The 20,861-nt window shown below is 39.1% G+C and overlaps 2 protein-coding genes across 6 annotated transcripts; one reads left to right on the top strand and one right to left on the bottom strand.

The window, feature by feature from the left end:
• Positions 1-568: 568 nt before the first annotated feature.
• Positions 569-1,546, bottom strand: LOC147488764 (uncharacterized). Its single transcript, XM_086569939.1, has 2 exons — positions 1,295-1,546; positions 569-1,193 (listed from the first exon to the last, which is right to left on the bottom strand). The coding sequence occupies exons 1-2, from the start codon at positions 1,436-1,438 to the stop codon at positions 630-632; spliced, it is 708 nt and encodes a 235-aa protein (XP_086426065.1). The 5' UTR covers positions 1,439-1,546; the 3' UTR covers positions 569-629.
• Positions 1,547-4,721: 3,175 nt separating this feature from the next.
• On the top strand, positions 4,722-20,480 carry LOC147488763 (serine carboxypeptidase II-3-like). 5 transcript variants are annotated; one of them, XM_086572511.1, is made up of 12 exons: positions 4,722-5,101; positions 5,235-5,296; positions 5,548-5,857; positions 5,976-5,992; positions 13,448-13,538; positions 14,555-14,650; positions 14,743-14,835; positions 17,342-17,433; positions 17,948-18,306; positions 18,388-18,480; positions 18,693-18,801; positions 19,997-20,480. In XM_086572511.1, exons 2-12 carry the CDS (start codon positions 5,273-5,275, stop codon positions 20,123-20,125), a joined length of 1,413 nt encoding a protein of 470 aa, XP_086428637.1. In that variant the 5' UTR covers positions 4,722-5,101; positions 5,235-5,272; the 3' UTR covers positions 20,126-20,480. The 5 variants fall into 5 exon arrangements, with proteins under 5 accessions (XP_086428637.1, XP_086428635.1, XP_086428636.1 ...); XM_086572509.1 differs by having other exon boundaries at positions 5,206-5,296; XM_086572510.1 differs by having other exon boundaries at positions 4,722-5,105; positions 5,206-5,296.
• The last annotated feature ends 381 nt before the right edge of the window (positions 20,481-20,861 follow it).

Genomic DNA, 20,861 nt, shown 5'->3' with positions numbered 1-20,861 from the left:
CAAATTCCACAACACAAAGCGATTACTATTTCTGCTCACAAACGTTTCGCCTCCTCACATGTGCCAAACACGTGCTAAACTCCTCTCTCAGGAGGACGCTCATTCGAGTCCACATGCTACATAGCCTTAACAATCTTCACTAGTGGAAACCTACAACGCTAGATGTGACTCGGTGAAGAACGCTCTACAAAGAGCAAGATGCTCAGTTGAGCTCGAATGCTACATAGCCTGGACACTTCTTACTAGTTGGAATCTACAATGCTAGACAAGAGCAACAACATCAGGCAAATGGCATTCAAGACATCAAGAAAAGGAGCTAGGAAAATAAGCATGCATTTCATAATGCAAAATGCGAACTGCCTGAACATACTCAGGAAGCAAGTTCTTAGTAACTACCGAAATGCCACTTAGGTGGAAACTAGTTCGTTCTAAAATTAAAACAAAGTAGGTAGTAAAGGCGAACTGCCCAGGCAAGCCCAGGTTATCAGCTCTTAATGTATCAGGCCATAGGCCATGCAAAAATAAATTAGGCGAACTACCCAGGCAAGCCTAGGAAACCAGCTCTATTGTATCACTACAACCAATCACAAAGACGAGCAAAACCTTCACATCTCTCAAAGCAAAAGCAATCAAACAACATGGTCAAAGGTATCAACTAGCAGAGGGTCCAGCATAAGAGACGAGTCAGGTTCTATGGAGGTCGCAGCAGGAAGGACGGCAGGGTTCATTTCCAGCTTGCCAACAATAGGAAGTAGATTAACAGGGGCAGAGGCAGCAACAGAGGGAACTATATTAAGAGCATTACTTGCATCTTCAGGTGCATCCTTCTCTCGTTCACCCAAAGCCCCACGTTCATGCTCTTCCCTGAGTTGCTCATACTTCTGCTCCAGCTCTTCTAGCTCAAGGCACATATCGTCGTACGCCCTTTTAGCTTGCAGTGTGACCACCTTGCACTTCTGGGCAAAGTCGTTAGCCATTGCTAGCTTCCCCTCCAGGTCACTCACCTCATTGACAACTAACGTCTTCTCCAGAGTCACAGAGATGAGCTGAGCTTTCAGATCGGCCAACTCCTTCTGCTTAGACTGCTGCACCACCCGAACTGTTTCCAGCTCGTCTTTCACTCTTTCGAGCTCGCCTTTCTCCATCTCCACGATCTGGGCCGCAGTCTTCAGCTTTTGATAACCAGCTATTAACTGCACCAAAAGAAGATCGCAACATTACACAAGTGAACATTCTAACGCAAACATATGAAAGAATGAAAAATAAATTCAACAATGACAACTTGATCACTTACCAAACAGTACACCAGGTCCATAGCCCTCAGGTTCTGTTCTAGAATCTTATAATCAAGATCATTCTTATCTCCATCGAGCGTCATCCCCTCCAGTAAACAAGTTGCTATAGGTGCAGACAGGTAACTAATGTCTGACCTTTTCATGAATTATTTTTGCCCCGACCTTTCATTAACGTACTCCAGATTGCACTCCAAAATGTCCTTACCCTTACCAGAAGAACCCTTCCCACTATCCTTGCCAACCCCTTTCTCCTTCACCCTGCCAGCAGGAGGGATTGGAACAAGTTCAGTACCACCACTACCTAGAATACTGAAATCGACCTGGGCCCTCGACCTCGAACTACGAGCGGTCTTCCCACCAGTCCGCTCATAGCCCACAGCACTAGAACTGCTTCCAAGCACAATCTCAGCCGCTCTCCCGACCCCTCCCCCTTCCCCCCTCAGGTCTTCTATCCGACCCACCTCCTGCAGTTCGCCTATGCCCAGCACGATTTCGCTCTTCCCTAGTCATAATGCCGCTATTTTCCCTATCCATCAATAAATCAATCGAAGACTCATGAGCAGTTTCTCCACGCGCCCTCTTCTTTTGGTTACACCTTTTTAACCTGACCTTGCGACCTCCCCTATCTATGAAGTAGTTCGCTACCTCAGGAAGTTTTTCTTGCTTCTCAGCCCAACTAAGCCTAGCAAACTTCTCAATCACACCGCGCTCAGTTCGCTTGTTGATAGCGACCTCTGCAAAACAATACAGAAATATATCAAAATCAAAACCAACAACCAAGACATCAATACAAAGGACAGTACACTGGTACATACCAGCAAAATTGCAAATCCTAGTGTGTACACCAAACCCACTAGCACAGAACTTTCCAATCAACAACAACGGCCTTCTCTGTCAAGGCTCGTTGCTTACACCGTCCAGAACGCTTGACTTCCCAGTCAAGGTCTGTAAGCTAAAATTGTTAGCTCTAGATCGTTTCACCGCAAAATGCTCAACAATATTTGCAACCCCAATGTGGTACTCACCACTCTCATTCAACAAGTCAAAAACCCTAAGCAAGCGCCAGGTATTACCAACGAACTGGCAGGGCGCTTTTCACAAAAATTCAAAAATTCAAAGGTAAGCCTTGAGAGCGGTATTCTCATTCCAACTCACAACTACCCCTCACATGCAACGACCCCGTAACCTAGCGGTGAGAACGCATTGCTAAAAATGTCTGCATCATCTCCCAGTTCGTGTATTTCCAAATCACTAACCTTTATACTGTATGCCTCCCTTAAATCTAAAAAACTTTCTAAAGCTCGCTTATCTACTATCCTGAGTGGCAAACCAATAGAGGACGACGCCGCCCCACTATTCGAACTGCTAGCTATAGCAACAACAGAGTCAGATTTAACATCTTCCTCCACACCCTCAAACCCTATTGACTCCACCACATCCCCCTCTACCTCGTCATAACCCAAAGACACTTCTTGAATCTTCTCAGATCAAGTTTCATCCGAATCAGACATATCTTTTTATGTACCAACAACAGTCACAACTAAAGATGACCTTAAAACCAAACAGAAATAGCAACGACAGAAGAAAATGGAAAAGCAAGCAACAATGGCAGAAGGAAGAAGACTAACCTTACACTCTAGTTTTCAGTTAGAAGCAAAATGAGAAACCCTCAACTCTCCAAACGCGCATACAGCAAGCCACCGGTTCGTTTTTCAAAAAACAATCATGATCCCCTAAACCCCATACGACACGTCTTCTTAAACCGCTGTCTTTTCAAAATCCCTCAAATCGAGGCGGTTATTATTCCACACATATGTTACACACGTGCAAACGTTCTCTCTCAGCAGATCGTCAAAATGTACTAAACGACCTACTGAGATGGGGCTGTGTGAGGGAGTATTATTCATATCCAATGAATACTACATACGTGTCCAGCATATACAGAGCTAACAACCAACCTTGTATTCTCGTCCTCAGAGCTCGCTTCATAGTAACTCGACTAAGGCAAGCAACCTATTCAACTCACACCTAGAGTGATATCACCACCAACCGATCTCTCGTAGTCGACCTGCAAGCTCGCTTCAAAGTGACTCAAGTCGAATAGACGATCTCTCTAAGAAGCAACCTCGACAGCGCTAACTCCTCTCACTCTACAACGGCTCGTAATGTAAGCCTTCATTACAGCCATCAAGATTGAAGTTTCAGGCATGTAGCTCATTGACTCGTCATAACCCACCATCATGGCTCATAAATGACCTGAAGATCTGGATCTGACCTGAAGCGGGAGAGCAGGAGGCGCGGGCACCTTGCTTATATAAAGAGGATGAGGAACTACGTCTGACCTGATTCAAGTTCTCCCCCTGAGAGAGAACTTGATACGTAGGCAGTTCGTCCATACGAACTCGATCAAACCCATACTCAAACATCATCTCCCTCACTTTCTTGAATCTGTAAGGTTAAACCAAATACAACCTTTACAGGACTGATGTGAATTATGTGACCTAATAGCCTGTGGGTGATTGTAAAAGCTAGGCAATGGACTTTTGACTGCGTAGGAATGGATGATTCTCATAAGCACATAAGAATACACGTTAGCACAAGAAAAAAATTTCTATAAAACGCCATTCGTGTGCCACCAATGATCCTTTTCTCCACGCATACGCATACCCGCACTGAATCTACTAAACCCATATTATCACATCCTAAGTTCCTAACCCAACAGCTTTCTTCGTAGTTCGTACACACTCAAGAAACCTAAAAAGTGGAATAATTAAATACAACATTTGAAATGATCAATACATGCATTCATGTCATCTGACATCTGGGAACCCGAAGATCAGATAATTTAGGTTCCAAATTACAACTATCAGAGCATGCTAAGATAGGCAAATTAAGATGTCGTTTGAATCCTTGAAATAACACGTGAAATGTTTAGGACATAGATATACATAGTTTGAGAGGAAGTAGTTCGTACTTGGTACTGGAAGGAGTTGCTTTGGCGTAGTAAAGAGAAAGACACAAGTAAGGAGTGAAACTCGATTTTCAAGGCGCAATGACAAAACCACAAAACCCAATCATCAAAATATAAGTAGTAGAGTTTAAAAGTAAAATTACCTAAAAACCCATAAAAATATTGGATGTACATATAGATAATTTGTTTTGACAAGGGTAAATGAGGCAAGAAAAAAGCAGGTACTGAAAAGGGTGCACCAAGCCACCAATAATGAAAAATGAGACGCACTTTGTTTTCTAATTCTCTTTGACATTATACGAAAAGAGTTTCGCTGTGGACATGTGATCACAAGAAGTTTGCCGAAAAAATCAGGTTCTTTGTCGTTATTGTGAAAAGTACGTAAGCTACAACTTCATTAATTCTAGTAATGAGTGAGTGGAAATCTAGTAACCTGACTCTGCAGTGTTTTTTGACGATATTGACCCTGACAACAACCTGTCTAGCAGTCTAGCTTCGTTTACCAATTCAGACTTCAGAGTACGTACCATTTTCTTTGTACTTTGAGTACAAGTTTGGTGACAACAAGATTCCCATTTTCTTCACTTTTGTTTACCTCCACCACTTCTTTATCACCCATTCTCCCTCCTCATAATCATAATTCGTAGAACAAGATATCCCTCCATTTTTATTTCTTCATCACCACTCAAGTTGTCACGCACATAGCTTCCTCTTCATTCCTGCCAAAAAAAAAAAAGAGCAAAAAATAAAGTGAGTTGTTCAGATTTCATATAGGGTCAGGACTGGTGAAATTCGTGCATTTCGAGCTTGGGATACTGTGAAGATTAATCGATTTGTGAGTGAGTCATTGATTTTTTGTTCTTTATTGACTACTGATCACCTTAAATAACTTGTTTTAGTTATTTGCTAAATTATAACGAAACGAAATTGTGTTTGCAGGAACTAATCTAGTAGGCTGTGTTTTTTAGGCTTTTCGTCATTTGGGCTGTTGTAAACTTTCTTCAAAATGCATTTTTCCTCCACGTCACAGGTTGGTTGCTTTAAAACCTTACAGTTCTTACATTATTGAGGTGTTTCATATATCAGCTGCTGGCCGTTGTGTAATTTTATTTGATTCCTTTAATTGTGGGTCTTGTGTATTTAGAATAATCAATTCAACTTTTACTGAATACTAATTCAGCATGTAGTAGTGTACTATTTGCTTCCTTCAATTGTTTCTTTAGATAAATCTGTTCTAAGCAAACAATTCGGTACTGTTTTTTTTTTTACTATATGTTGCAGGCTACACATATAGCCTCGTACCCTAGGAAACACTGGCTGATCTTAGCAGTGTTTCTTATTTTTACATCTACGGTTGGTTATATCCGTATCTTTTCATTGGAGGGTTTAACTTCTCAGAAACCACTGATCAGATCAAACACTGATCTTATCAAGGACGGACTGCCTGGCCAACCATCTCCAATGGCGTTCCAGCAATATGCTGGATACATTACTGTAGATGTGTTGAAGGGAAGGAGCCTATTCTATTACTTTGTTGAGGCTGCTGTTGTTGATCCAACAACTAAGCCTCTGATTCTTTGGTTGAATGGAGGTAATAATTGTTTGTTATGCTTTAGGTTTATGATTAATTTATACTTGTATGGCTTTTCTTTTCCCAAGTTTTATAGGTTCTTCCTTGATGTCATTTTCGTAATGTTTTTCTTTAATAGGTCCCGGTTGTTCGTCTTGTTGGATTTTATCGATATCTCATGCATGATTCCTATGATATATACAATTACGTTATACCACATGTATAAAATAAGCAATGAAATGTAAGAAGATACCTTGGGTCACGACTTTCAATTTGAAGTTCCAAGCTTTGATCTACGAGGAGAAGATGTTCTTGACACACTCAAGATCTTCTTCTTCTTAACTTTGCTTGAAAGTTAAGTTCCAACCACGAGCGGGAAGCAACCTTTTTTTTTTCAACGAACCAAGAACCAAGAACCGACAATGGCTAGGGAGGATACCACCTATGGAATCTCCACAAATTAATGGGCTTCTACTTTAGAAAATGTTGGAGGTCGCCATTAAAGGAGAGAGAGCTTTTTTCTTGTTGTTTGGATTATTGTTATGTGAGAGGTGGGGGTCTATTTATAGAGGTTCCCACCTCCTCAATGGATAGGATGGAGTCCTATACTCATCTAATATCGATAGGATAGAGTTATATACTCATCTAATATCGATGGGATAGAATCCTATACTCATCTAATATCGGATAGGATAGAGTCATATACTTATCTAATATCCGATAGGATAGAGTCTTATACTCATCTAATATCGATAGGATAGAGTCCTATACTCGATGGTTTATCCTTATCTTGGTGGCGTCTATCCAACCTTTATTTCCAACATCTCCCACTTCGCCCACCCTGGCGAAGAAGGTTTCTAAGAGAAGCATTTAAGTAGAATGCTTAGCCATTTGTGTGTCTCACCACGGCAAATGGTTAGGTGTGACCCTAGCACACGCGTATCATGATATCTATGAAGTAGCAAGTCGCAATGAAAAGCACGACCACGATTGATCTACCATGAAAGTGATCTTAAAGAAGATGAATCCGAAAACCTAATATCCAGGAGAGTGTGTGTATACCCCAAGATCTGTTTGTTTCATCACTTTGACAAATAGCACTCATCCCTATGAGTCCACACCATAAAGTCAAAAACGTATCACATGATTCACAATTATCATCAATTGTCCGGCCGGTAGAATCCGGTGATTGTGTGATAAACCGTTTCTTTTTTACCCTTTGCACGTTAAAGTCATTGTCGCCGAGTTCTACCAACTTCCCGGTATGCATCCGGTCCTTTTAGTAAGAGCTTGTGGGGAGCAAACCAAAGTTACGAGTAGTCCTCTTATTTTTCTTAACAAGGTCAAAAGTTGAGGAGGGTACCATTCGATATGTTTTAAACAAAAATATATCAATAGAGCTCACATAGCAAGAATTTTAGGGATATTTCTTTTCTTGCTCTCGGTGGTCAACTATACACATGTTGTGTGAAAACATGTCATGGCAAGAGTATCTAATTTGTTTACTCAACAATAGATATCTGTATGTCCACTCATACCATGCAAGTGTTGTCATCCCTAATAACAATTCCAAGGATACTATGCTCCCCCACTTGGCAACAACCGTTTGTAGGTTTTATTGCAGAATCTTCCCTATGAAGCTGTTTCTTCTTATCCAATTATAAGAAGGGGCATGACTCGGCACTAGGTCCACCCTTCCTATAAGGTTTAGTGACTTGTCAAGCTAAACTCCCCATTGTTTAAAATGGAAGTGATTTGTTCATGTGAGTGAACCCGGTCAACCCTACCGACATACATATGAGATGATAAGCGATTATAATGAGAATGCAATCGATCCGGAAAGAATGCACTTTTATTCATTAAACCATCAAAGTGTTCTTAACATAATCACATCCTCTTTAACCCAAGCATTTTTTTACATGTGCAAGGAAGAGTTCCTTTGGAATAGGTTTGGTCGGTGGATCCATGAACCATCGATCGGTGGATATATGTTGTAGAACCACTTTCTTTTTCGATTATCATTTGTCGATGCGTAGTGGTATTTTAACTCTATATGCTTGGTTCTTCCATGGTACTTTGGATCTTTAGCATATGCAAGAGCAGCCATCTTCGTCGATCCGGATGTGAACTGGTTCAAGACTCTTGAGAACACCGACAAGTGTTTGATGAATCGTCCCGAGCCACCACACCTCCGCGGTGGTGGAAGCAATATGCAATATACTCGGCTTCCATAGTTAAAAGTGCTATGGAAGTTTGCTTCTTCTTTGCTCCGGGATATAGCACCTCCATTCATTATGTAGGTATATCCACGAAGTTGACTTCCTCTCATCAAGGTCTCCGACCCGGCATCGGAGTACCCAATCAATTTTTTAAGATCTTTCCCTTGGTAGACAAGTGAGTAGTCCACGGTGCCTTTTAGATACCTATTATCTTCTTGATGACCTTCCAAATTATGCGACCCGGGATTTGTTTGGAACCTTGATACTAACCCAATTTCAAGATAGCGGATGTCCGGCCTTGTACACAACATTGCATACATAAAGGCTTCGTTGCAAGGCTTGAGTATGGTACATTTTTCATAGCCCGAGTTTGTTAGGATTCTTGGGAGACATTTTAGAACTCAAAGACTCTCCTAGACTTCTTGGGAGATCCACTTTGCTTACAATCGGTCATGTTGAATCTTTCCAAAACCTTCTTGATATATGTCTCCCGAGACAAAGATAACAAGCGTTTGGGCGATCACGAAGTTATTTTAACTCCTAAGACATAACTTGCTTCACCCATGTCCTTCATTTCAAGTTTAATGACAACCACTCCTTAGTGGAATTTATCAATGCCTTATTGTTACCTCGCTAACAAAATGTCATCCACATATAGAGATAGAATCACAAAACCATTTTTTAGATGTCTTGACATATACGCAATGGTCCTCATTTACCATTTCGAATTTGTCTTGAAGCATTGCTTCATGGAATCTCGATTCCACCTGTCTAGAGGCCTGCTTTTAAACCATATATGGATCCGTTCGGTTTACACACTTTGTGTTCGACCCCTTGATTGAAAAACCGGTGGGTTGATCCATATAGATTTCCTCTTGTAATTCTCCATTGAGAAAAGCAGTTTTGACATCCATCCGGTAAAGCTCTAAATCTAAATGGGCAACCATTGACAAGAGGAGGCGATATGGAGGCAAATCTCACTCTTGGTGAGAAGGTGTCCTCATAGTCTATTCCTTCTTTTGGGTGTAACCTTTTGCAACAAGCCTAGCTTTGAATTTGTCTATGTTCCCTTCCGCGATTTTTTCTTGATCTTGAGAACCCACTTGTTCCCAATAGATCCTCTGTTTGGAGGTAGATCAACTAAGTCCCATACTTTGTTTTTCTTCATCGACTCAATTCTTCCTTCATAGCTTCCATCCACTTACTTGTATTGGACCCGAAATAGCCTCCTTGAGCGTTTTAGGTTCATCAGATATTTCTGTAAGTGCATTGGTCATATTTATCTCCCCTTCAATCTCAAACCGACGTTTGGGGATATGGCCTCTAACACTCTTACGAGGTTGGGATTGATCAATCATTTGACCAATGCCATTGTTACTAGAATCAGGGTTGATGAAAGTTTCATCTTCGCCTTGTTCATCGCCAGATTATAAGGTTATCAACTTCGTAAAGTTGTATATCCTTATCAACCTCACCCTCATTGGGTATTGATCCTCTAAGAATCGGCGTTACGTGCTTCTATTTCTGTGACATGCCCTTGAGTATCCTCCCCTAGGAAGACATACCCCTTAGAAGTCTCACTGTATCTTATAAAGATACACTTCTTTCCAGGAGCACTCAACTTTCCAAATTCTCGATTTTGAGAAGTGACAAAGGCCGCACACCCCCATGGTCTAAGGTAGTTCAAAACGGGTTGTCTACCAGTCCATAGTTCATAGGGTGTTTTGTCAACAGTTTTTGAAGGAACTAGGTTAAGTATGTGCGCAACCGTTAACAATGCATCACCCCAAAATGAGATAGGCAAGTTAGCCTGAGCCATCATAGATCTAACCATGTCGGCGAGGGTTCTATTCCTTCTCTCAGAGACACCATTCTGCTGAGGGGTATAAGGAATAGTTAGCTGTCTAGCTATACCCTTATTTTCACAGAGTTCCTTAAACTCATCAGAAAGATATTCACGTCCGCGGTCAGTTCTTAAGGCCTTTATTGTCCTATCAAGTTGATTCTCAACTAAGTTCTTGTACTTTTTAAAATAGTCCAAGGCGCCCGATTTGTGAGACATCAAGTACACGGTCCCATGCGTGTATAGTCATCTGTGAAGGTAATGAAATACAAAGCCCCATGCCTTGTCTGTTACATTCATTGGTCCACGGATGTGCGAGTGAATAAGTTGTAAAGGATAAGTTGCCCTTTGGGCTTTCCCAAAAGGTTTCTTGGTGGCTTTTCCAAAGAAGACAACTTTCCACAGTGTTTCCATTTTAACAGAGGTTAAGTTACCTAATAACCCTCCCCTTGCTAAGCGGTCTATCCTATTGTGTCCAATATGTCCTAGTCTAGCATGCCACAATTGGCAACCAACCATTTTAGACATAAAACTTCAGTTTGTGCTAAGTGTAATGCCATAAAAGAATTCATTAAATAAGCATGACCTATCAAAAACTGTTATTTAAAGATATCTCAAACGAGTTCGGGAAAAATTAAACACATAGGATTCTTGAAGTAATTTCAAAACCGATAAAAGATTTCTCCTAATTGAGGGTACAAAGAGTACTTCTTCAATAAGGATGGATCTCCCACTCGCATAAAAATCCAACCTACAAGTGCACATTGCCCCAAAACATCAGCAACACTTTGGTTTCCCATGTGGACTCTCCGAAGTTCCTTGTGTGGAAGTTTCCGGAAATCTTCAAATAGGGACCTATCCCGGCTTATGTGATGCATGTCATTTCTTTGAATCTACAATCCAATATTGTGATGAATCGACAAAGATGACGATATTTATCACATTGACAAGATCTTAAAGTAAAACTCACCTCGGGAGAAGGACATGCCCTAGCATAGTGTCCCATCGATGACAACGGAAGCATTCAACACTAGTCATGTCTATCGACTTCCTAGGTTTCTTTTTTGTGGGTTAGGCTTGGCCTTTTCCTTGCCTTTCCCTTTTCCACTTTTCTTGTTCCAAGGAGCCTTCCTCTTTTTGGAGTTGACAACATTTGCTTCGGTTTGAACAACGGGCTTTTCATTGAGAAGCCTTTGTTCCTCAAGCTCACATTTCCTTTGCACTGTGCAAAGTTTGTGATATCTTGTCGTCATCGTCAAGATAAGGCGAAATTGTTCCCAAGTTTTAGGTAAAGACCTAATGACGGCTTGAATTTCTTTGTTCATTTGAGGAGACTATCCGCTTGGGCTAACTTCAAAGAACCATGTTTTCATCACCGTGCAATGTTGTGTCATAGAGGTATGGGCGCCTTTGATAAATTTGTCAAAGCTCATTTGTAGCCTCCACCACGGTCAAGAGTCGTACCCCCAAGGTCCGCTTTTCTTGCTTCCCATAGCTCTTTTGCCGATCCAAGGCCATCATACCGCATCATGAAGTCATTCCTCATGGTGCCAAGTATGGCAATTCGGGCAACATTATCTTTGCTTGTATACTCATTGTACTTTTTAAAGTGCAAAGATAAGCGACTTGTGTTAATCCTTCGGTGTAGGTTACGCTCTTTGTCTCACCGGTTATTACATCAATGACCTTCCTATGCGCGAATTAGCCTAACTTTCCTAGACCAAAGTTAAGTAATTCTTATCGTTTAACAAGTCCTTTTTCGTAGCATCGTAAGCGGGGGATTTTCCATCGGGTGCCATTCTATCAAGTTTGAATTCCAAAAATAAGATACTACGAATAAGAATCATCTCTTAAATTAAATCTAAGTAATCCACATTTTCACATATGAGATGATCATGATAATCTACTAGCATGATTCTAGCCATTAAATAAAATCAATGCATTTGACTATCAATAACATAGAATATGCAAAAATCTACTACTTAAATTTCCATTTCATAAAATTGTTTCTACAAAAAAAAAAGAGTTTCCTATCTTTCAAAAACAATGTAGAACTAAAACAGAGCTAGTCAACCATGAACATAGAAGCTTCACGGGTGCCGGGGAGTCATCCTCATCCTCACAAATCACTATCGACCATTCGAAAATTACTAGCCACTTCCTCTGTTTCCCGTGAGGTGGGAAAATAAACCCCGATGACACATCATATGGATTTGGTTCCTTAGCATCGTCCCCATAATCGATGTAGGAGAGATTTAAAGTGGTCGAGCCTCATTCCTATCTTGAATAGGATTTGGGGCTCTTGGTTTGGTGTATATTCGGTGAGGGTGGCTCTGTCTCTATCTTATCGATTTCAAGACAATAGGCTTCAAAGTTCTCCTATATTGCTTTTGCGGTCATGCGTTTCTTGGAAGCCCGTCTCCCAAGATCCGGTTCAGTTTTTTCTACAAAGTTTGGTCTATGTGACTTAGGCATTGTGCCTTAGTTTTCATATGACCGTTGATAGAAAACAAACAATTTTATATTCATGCAATAGTAAAAATCGATTCAAATAATTCTTGCATGGTAAAATAAACATCCTAATGTCAATTTTTAATTGTGGAAAAATACATGTGAAAAAAAAATCCTAAAATTTATAGAGAAATAATCTCATAAATAAATTTCCATGTAAAAATTTCTAAGAAAAAAATTTCCTAGAAAAAAATTTTCCACTAATTATTTCCCATAAATAATTTATTTTACAAAAAAAAATTAAGCAATATCTAATTAATTTTAAACAACCTAATTATTTAAAAATTAATTAAAATATTTTGAAAAAAAAGCATTTTTTTTCAAAATTGTAGATCACAAGATCAAAAACCGAAAACAAAAGCATGCAAACCATGAAAACCGGCTCGATGCCAATGTTGGATTTTATCGATATCTCATGCATGATTCCTATGATATATACAATTACGTTATACCACATGCATAAAATAAGCAAATGAAACAGGAAGATCGTACCTTGGTCACGACTTTCAATTTGAAGTTCCAAGCTTTGATCTACAGGAGAAGATGTTCTTGACACACTCAAGATCTTCTTCTTCTTAACTTTGCTTGAGTCAAGTTCCAACCACCTAGCGGGAAGCAACCTTTTTTTTCACCTAACCAAGAACCAAGAACCGACAATGGCTAGGGAGGATACCACCTATGGAATCTCCACAAATTACCGGGCTTCTACTTTAGAAAATGTTGGAGGTGCCATTAAATTAAAGAGAGAGCTTTTCTTGTTGTTGGATTATTGTTATGTGAGAGGTGGGGGGTCTATTTATAGAGGTTCCCACCTCCTCAATATTGGATAGGATAGAGTCCTATACTCATCTAATATCGATAGGATAGAGTTATATCTTCATCTAATATCGATGGGATAGAGTCCTATACTCATCTAATATCAGATAGGATAGAGTCATATACTTATCTAATATCTGATAGGATAGAGTCCTATACTCATCTAATATCAGATAGGATATCTTGGTGTGCGTCTATCCAACCTTTATTTCCAACACGTCTCTTGGAAATGGCGCATTCGTAGAGAATGGACCTTTTCATGTACAAAATGATGGGAGGACGCTCTACTTAAGGAGACACTCTTGGAATAAAGGTAACAATTCACATCCGTCTTGTTTTTTTTTTTTTTATTAAATCAAAAGTTTGTATTACAAATACCAGTGATCAGTGAAACATCCTCTTCCAACTGACTATTTAGAGTCATTGCATCAATAAAAGGTATATCGTGAACCACCACTAATTCTGCTGTTGGTGGTAATGTGGTATCTCATTAATGACCATGACTTATTTGTTCTCCTCGGCATGTATAGGTCTGGTTTACACATCATTTCCCTTCTCAAGCACTTCCTGTTCTTTCATCTCATCATTTAACGCGCTGTCATTTGTTACCTTATTCTGCTCCATATTAAATTTTTAGAGGCGTCGACTAATCTCATTGTATACTTGAGTAGATTCATCAATTATCAACACCACATCTTCTGTAATGGTTTGCAGTTGATTAACCTGAACTTCAACATTTATGCTAGTGTCATTTGCAGTGCTACTTGAACTAGCACCATTGTCCTTGTTATTCTCAACTTATGTTGTTTGCTACATATTTCTTTTCCATTGCTTCTTCTGGTTATTTGTCATACCCTACCTAGGTTTCTCTCCAGTCGAAAGTGACTCCTTAGCTGGTTCTTTGGTTCTCACTTCCTGCAGTTCTTTCAAGGATCTACAGTCAGTGACAAGATGCCCTTCTGTCTTACAGTTACTAGCCACCTAAATTCCTGACAAAGTTCCATATTTGTTTCTTCCATCTCCACTAAGATCGTAGATGGAATTATTTTAGTCATATCTACATCTACCAAAACTCATGTATGGAAATGGTGTTCTCTTGTGATGATTAATCTTTTGTTATGAGATTTTTGTTTTCCATATAATGGTTCTGATGTTATGCTATTGAGGGGCCAGTATGCTACAATAAATATTTAGTGTGAGACACTGAGACTGTTATTTGTATATGGCCAATTTAAGTCCACTTGATTATCTTGTTCATTCTTTAATTGATTCGACAGGTAGCATATTTGTTATAAATATGTGATTTTCTTTTCTTTTCTTTTTTTGCAGTGGCAAACATTATTTTTCTGGAGTCTCCTGCAGGTGTTGGATTTTCTTATTCGAATACAACAGCCGACTACAGTTTGACTGGCGATTCAAGGACAGGTAGTTCAACCTTTCTCTTTCACGTAGTATCTATCTTGCATGTAAGTGCCACGGTATCACTTCTAACCTCTGTCATGTTTCATGGTTTGCAGCTAAAGATACGTATAGATTTTTAATCAAGTGGTTGCAAAGGTTTCCAATGTATGCAGACATTGATTTTGTTATTGCCGGTGAAAGCTATGCAGGTAAAAAGTTCATTGAACCATAAATTTTAAAATTTTCAATTATCTCTTACTAATCACTTTATAAGCCCCAGCTGATAAGTCAAATTTTGATTGCTTGATTGACTTTAATACGTATCATTTTGCTTTCAATATGATATGTCTCATACCATACGATATTGAGAGCTTTGGTGGAGGTACCAAAACTCAACAGAGTTATCATCAGTATGACTAGCAGAACCAAAAAGTCTGCACATCTACAAGTCTCCTACACATGCAAGACTATAACATCAATAAACCATTTCCATATGCTTCTGAATAGGTCTGAGCATACTTTCAGAGTACCATGGTGTCCTTTCTAACCCTTTCAAGAGATGCACAGAAAGCATAGAGTTATAAGCATAAACCATAGTGAGCAAGAAAACTTTATCTGTGAGTAAAATAGTCACCGCACAGTCGATTAGCTGAGGTATTAACTGTATCATGTTGAACCTAGCATAACGTGTATAATTGTATCCCAACAGAAGCATATCCTACCACTGGGATCTTCAGTATAATTATTTACATGTGAATAATGAGGGCAGCAAGTTTTCCTAACTTTTGTTTCCAAAATATCCATCATAATGAGTTTTTGTTCAACTCTCACCTTATTCACTTCCTTAGCCTTTGAGAGTCATTAATACCCTAACATTCCAAGTAGCTAACTTAACCAATGAAATATTAAAGACGGGGAAGGGGTTCTCTTAACTGAACTAATACCTTTAGGTTTTTCTTGCCCTCCCTCCTATCATCCTTGTTTATCTTTCTGCATCCCTTGTTGTTTGCCTCTCTGACATTTGTAGGTGGTGGAGTGATCTTCTCTGGTATGGCCTTAGTTGTCTTTTCAATGGTTTCTGGGAAGACTACTACCCTCTGTATCACTAGTGCTATCTCCTCTGCTCTGTACTGATTCACAACCATAGCTGTTTCAGTTACAAGTTGTTTCTCTTCTATCTAACACTCAGTTACATCCTCATGTACTCCAGTTTCTTGGTCTGCAATAATAACCTGAACCTCATCAGTGAAGGAGGCATCAACTAGACCCATCTCAACTTGTTGTTCTGTGGCTGTCTGAGCTTGACCTTGTGGACTAGGAGCTCCATCATTACTGCACCCTTCTGGTGTATCCATTGGTTTCTTGTTTCCTCCACTATCTTGTACCTTGTCTCTTTGTTGCCCTTTGTTTTGCTTCTTGCATTACCGCATTCACTACTACCTCTTGAGCTGTCCTCTGAGGTGGATCTTCTGCAGCAGACTTACCATTATCATTTGTTACAGTAGTCTTACTCCTAACCCATGCCTGAGCAGGTCTGTAAGGACACTTACTATCCTTATGCCCAAATCTATTACAAGTACTGCAGGTTCTACCCCAACCTCACCTATCTTGCCATTACAAACATAGGTTTAGTGATTTTGGATAAGTAGCTTCTACAGAAACTTCTAAGCGTACTTTAGGATAATCCTATCTTTGTTGCTTCTGTGTTGCATCATCCCAGCACTGTGGCTTCCCAATCCTGCTTACTATCAAGCTTATACCTCTCTTTGTCCATAATTGCTTCGGGACTTCCCAGAGTTTCACCCAAATTAGCAGATATTCGTGTTCTTTCTCTGTGTTTCCAATTCCTTGGACCAAGGACTAATCATGAAAATTCTAGAACATAACTCTAGAACTAATAGTCGATACTATGCGTCCATGAAGTTGAAGTAGAACACCTCCTGATCTGTTGCTATACCATACCCAGCTTTGATCTTTCAGGCTTTCTCCAAAGGCTTCTTCACTAAAAGAAGAGGCAACCTTTTGTCCACAAAGGAGCCTACTAGGTGTTCCTATTTTAGACTTTGCCATGCTGTATGATATCTTTAAAAACAAGCACCACATAATCCTCAGCAGAGGCATCAACCCATTCAAGTTGACCACTGTCACTAGCATTTGCAAAGTGTTGTTCAAAAATTTTTACTCCAAGAGATAGGAGCACTTGAGTTAGCAACCAAAGGGGTTGCTGAAGAAGTAGAAGCTGCCACAAAAGTAGCTGTCATAGGATCTCACACAGACTTTACTAGTAAGGAAATGAAGACTCTTGCATCTGACATCCCACTCAAAGAAGTACAGACTCACTACACAGAGGCAAGAAGAATCCTTTCTCCGCAGGGGGACTGACGACTAAACAAGAAGAAGAAATGGTTGGTGGAGAAACCTTATCCTTGTTCTTCAAAATTTCCTATTTTAAGTAGGTTTTCAGCTCTTCTTCCCCACGGTAACCTCTCTCCCTCTCCAACTAAACACTATGAGAACTGAGATATTAAACTATATAATCTCTGTAAGATCTACAATTTTTGTTTCCTTTTTTTTTTCTGTGCTCCATTAACTTGGTCTTTTGCTTTACGTGTGATACTGTTATCAAAGTTTACATATGAGATATTATTCAGTTAGAAGACGTCTTGGATTTATTCTGATATTTATCCTTTAAATTCCATTTCATTTCTTTCACAGGATATTACGTACCAGAGCTGGCACAGTTACTTGTTGAGCACAACAATATTCATGCACATTCTTCTGCATGGATTCGACTCAAGGGTGTCATGGTATCGATTTCATCCTTTTCTTTTCTTTTTTCTTTCATTTTGTTTGAGTTTGACTATAAGGGTGTCATGGTATCGATTTCATCCTTTTCTTTTCTTTTTTCTTTCATTTTGTTTGAGTTTGACTATATAATGTGTTATCTATAAATCTAATCAGTTATTTTGAGGGTAACCATCCCTTTTAAGAATATATCTTCCGAGATTTTGTGCACCCCCTTCGTATTGATAGAATACATAGTCCACTACAACAATTTGTACAATAACTACCTCCTAGAAACCAGTAGCCAACCAAGTAACTGACTTGGACAGATCATAGAGATTGGTACAACCTCACAAATACAAGTAACTGATTCACAATCATATAGAATTGATCAGAACTGTTACTACATTTATAGGGGACAGTATAGCTACAATATAGAACTACTTATGCATGTTTGTGATCTGAGTATCTGACATTGTTGTTTTAAGTTTTAACTTCGCGTTTGTTTTAAAATAGTTTTATATATGATGTTTTCAGGTGGGAAATGGCTTAATGAATTTCGAGACTGATATAAGAGGCATCTATGACTTTATGTGGAGCCATGCTTTGATTTCAGATCAAACCTACCGAGGTTTGATCAATAATTGCATGGTATTAATAGGGGGGTCAAAGTGCATAACTTTTCAGACAAAAGCAGGACAGGAGATGGGAAACACAAATGTATACAATTTGTATGCTCAAGAGTGTTTCCCAAATTCATCAATTAAAGCCAAAGAACATGGTGAGATTGATCCTTGTGAAAAGGAATACGTTCGTGCTTATTTAAATCTCCCTGAAGTTCAAAATGCTTTGCATGCCAATACCACCAAGTTACCTTATTCTTGGGGCTTGTGCAGGTTAGCTTCTGCTTTCTTTGTATTTAACTTTTCTTCTCCTTTTACATGCAAAAATGTCACTCAGACTTCTCGCTTTATCAGTTCTGTGCTCGGTTCTTGGAGGGATAGGCCATCAACTGTGTTGCCTATATATAAAAGGCTCATAGCTGTGCAAGTCAAGATTCTTGTTTACAGGTACTATGTTATGTATGTTCACGTTCATATTCTAAACATGTTGGTTCTTTTTAATTAGATGTGGCCTGTGGGTGGCTTCCTTATTAGTGTTAATCAATTGTAGATACTTAAAATAGGGCGATTTGGTGCTTGTTTCATTTGCCTTATTGTTAATTATTGTACTTTACCTTGATGGTTCTCATAACTGTTTGGAATGTATATATCATGTTTAGCGGAGACATTGATGCAGTAATTCCCGTTACTAGCACACGGTATTCAGTCGATGCACTGAATCTGACAACAAAGACTGATTGGCGCCCTTGGTTTGATGATTCACTTCAAGTAAGTTCTAGGGAAATAAGTTGCTCCAGTTTTTAAAGTTTTCATCCACATTCAATTTCAACTGATATATTTTGTACAACATGGCGAATAATTGGTTTTCATAATCCATATTTCTTCCTCTACTTCTTGTCTCTTCTCGACCTTACTTCTCTTTCTTTTCCACCTCGAGATTCACAATGATAACTTGCAAGTGGTTTAGTTTCAAAGGTCAAACTGGTTCACATTTCTCAAATTACGAGGTTTCATCAAAGAATAGAAAGACTGGAATACCGTTATGCTAAGAACCTTTCGAAGTTGCTGCAAATGCTCCTTATATCGTATGGTGGGGATTTACAGACTTTAAAAAACTATTGGCTAGGATTTCAAGTGGCTGTTGAGTTTCCTGATCTACCAGTGCAGCTGCCATTTTTTCCCCTCCCATGTTTATATCTTACATCATTCTGGCTGGTGTAGAAGGGAGTTTTGAATGCCCAAGCAAGAAATTTACCATGTGTGGATGTTTGAGAGCAGGAATGGCAATAAGATGAAATCGTGTTATATATGCCTTTTTAGGGAGCATCAACCTATATTTTTCAAACAGCAATTACCCCTGGAATTGAATCTTCTAATATTGTAACCATGTTATACATAACGTTCAGATCGTAACCATGACATTGTCAAAGTCCGGTCTAACTACCTGAATTACAGAGCCAGAAGTGCCTCAGCTCCCTGCACAAGTCCCTGGTTTTCTCTGTTCACTCGACAACCAAATTCCTACTGGTCATCATATTTCTTCTGACCGTGTTTAGTGGACTACCTGCCAGTGCTATCACCTCAGTTCTCTGTGCTCTTCCATCTTGTATTGTTATTTGACTTGGATTGGTTGCGAAGAGATTTGTTTACTTGAAGATGTCATTGGTTTCTTTAACTCCAACGATGTGAATTGAGTTCCAGTGAATGTGTCTCCTTTTGAACCCTTCAAAGACATTCCACAGTTCTTCTGGTGTTAGTAGCAAATGTCTTCAAAATTTTCAAAGCATGGTTTGTTGCGAGATAGTTAATTAAGTTGTGGTATTGAGGTCAGAAAGCCACACTTTTGTTTGCATGCAAGTTGTTTAAACAGTACAGTAGCTTTTCATTTATTGTGTTGATATTTGCTGTTTCTCATTTGTGAAAATCGAAATTGTATAATAAGAGGAATTATCTTTGTTAACAGGTAGCTGGATATAGGATTGATTATGAAGGTCTAACTTTCATGACAGTCCAGGGAGCTGGTCATGAAATGCCAAGATTCCAGCCAAGGAAGGCTTTTTCTCTCGTCAGGTTATTTTTAGATGGAATCTGATCAAGTACCCAATACGGCAATACTGATAGTGATACCTTCCATCCATCTACTTGGAGCATCATTTTATGGGGGAAAGGGTACATAGAACAGGAAATATCATATCCAGGCCGAATATCAATTGCATGTCTTTTGTACCCCCAACGGGAGATTGATAAATTAAAGTAGGTTATATTATGTTTAAGTTGCCTTGGGCTTGTAAGCACCTGGTGTGTAAGTTGACTAAGTTCAGCGTAAAAAAAAAGTACCTGGTGTGTAAATTGTAGAAGACTAGAAGTATGAACTCAGTAAAGTCATTAGGAAATTTTGTAGTGAACCCTACTAAAGATCTAATGTACAACAGCTGTTTTCTGTATTAGCTGATATGCTCGTGTGGATAAGTGCTTAGGAGATTTTCTTACTCCAAAAATTCACACTCAAATAGTAAGTTACACACCCTTAATAAAACAAGAAATAGATGTTTATATTTTGTAATAAAGACGAATATATTATACTTGATTATTGCTTATGCATTACCGGATTACCAGTTTCATAAATATAAAAATATCCTGAAATGTGAAATCGTCTGTGCCATTAAGTATAATCTTTAACATAAAATGCCTCTTTAATATTTTTTTTTTACCATTTTAGAAATATTAACATTTCAGTGTGGAAGAAAATACAGTAGTGGTTTCTTCAAAAGTTCCAGCAAAATAAATGTTTCTTCACAAGTTATCCCATAGTGAGGAACAAATATTCA

This window comes from Coptis chinensis, chromosome 7 (genome assembly GCF_015680905.1).
Source record: "Coptis chinensis isolate HL-2020 chromosome 7, ASM1568090v1, whole genome shotgun sequence".
Lineage (NCBI taxonomy): Eukaryota > Viridiplantae > Streptophyta > Magnoliopsida > Ranunculales > Ranunculaceae > Coptis > Coptis chinensis.
This window is presented reverse-complemented; position numbering and strand designations above follow the sequence as displayed.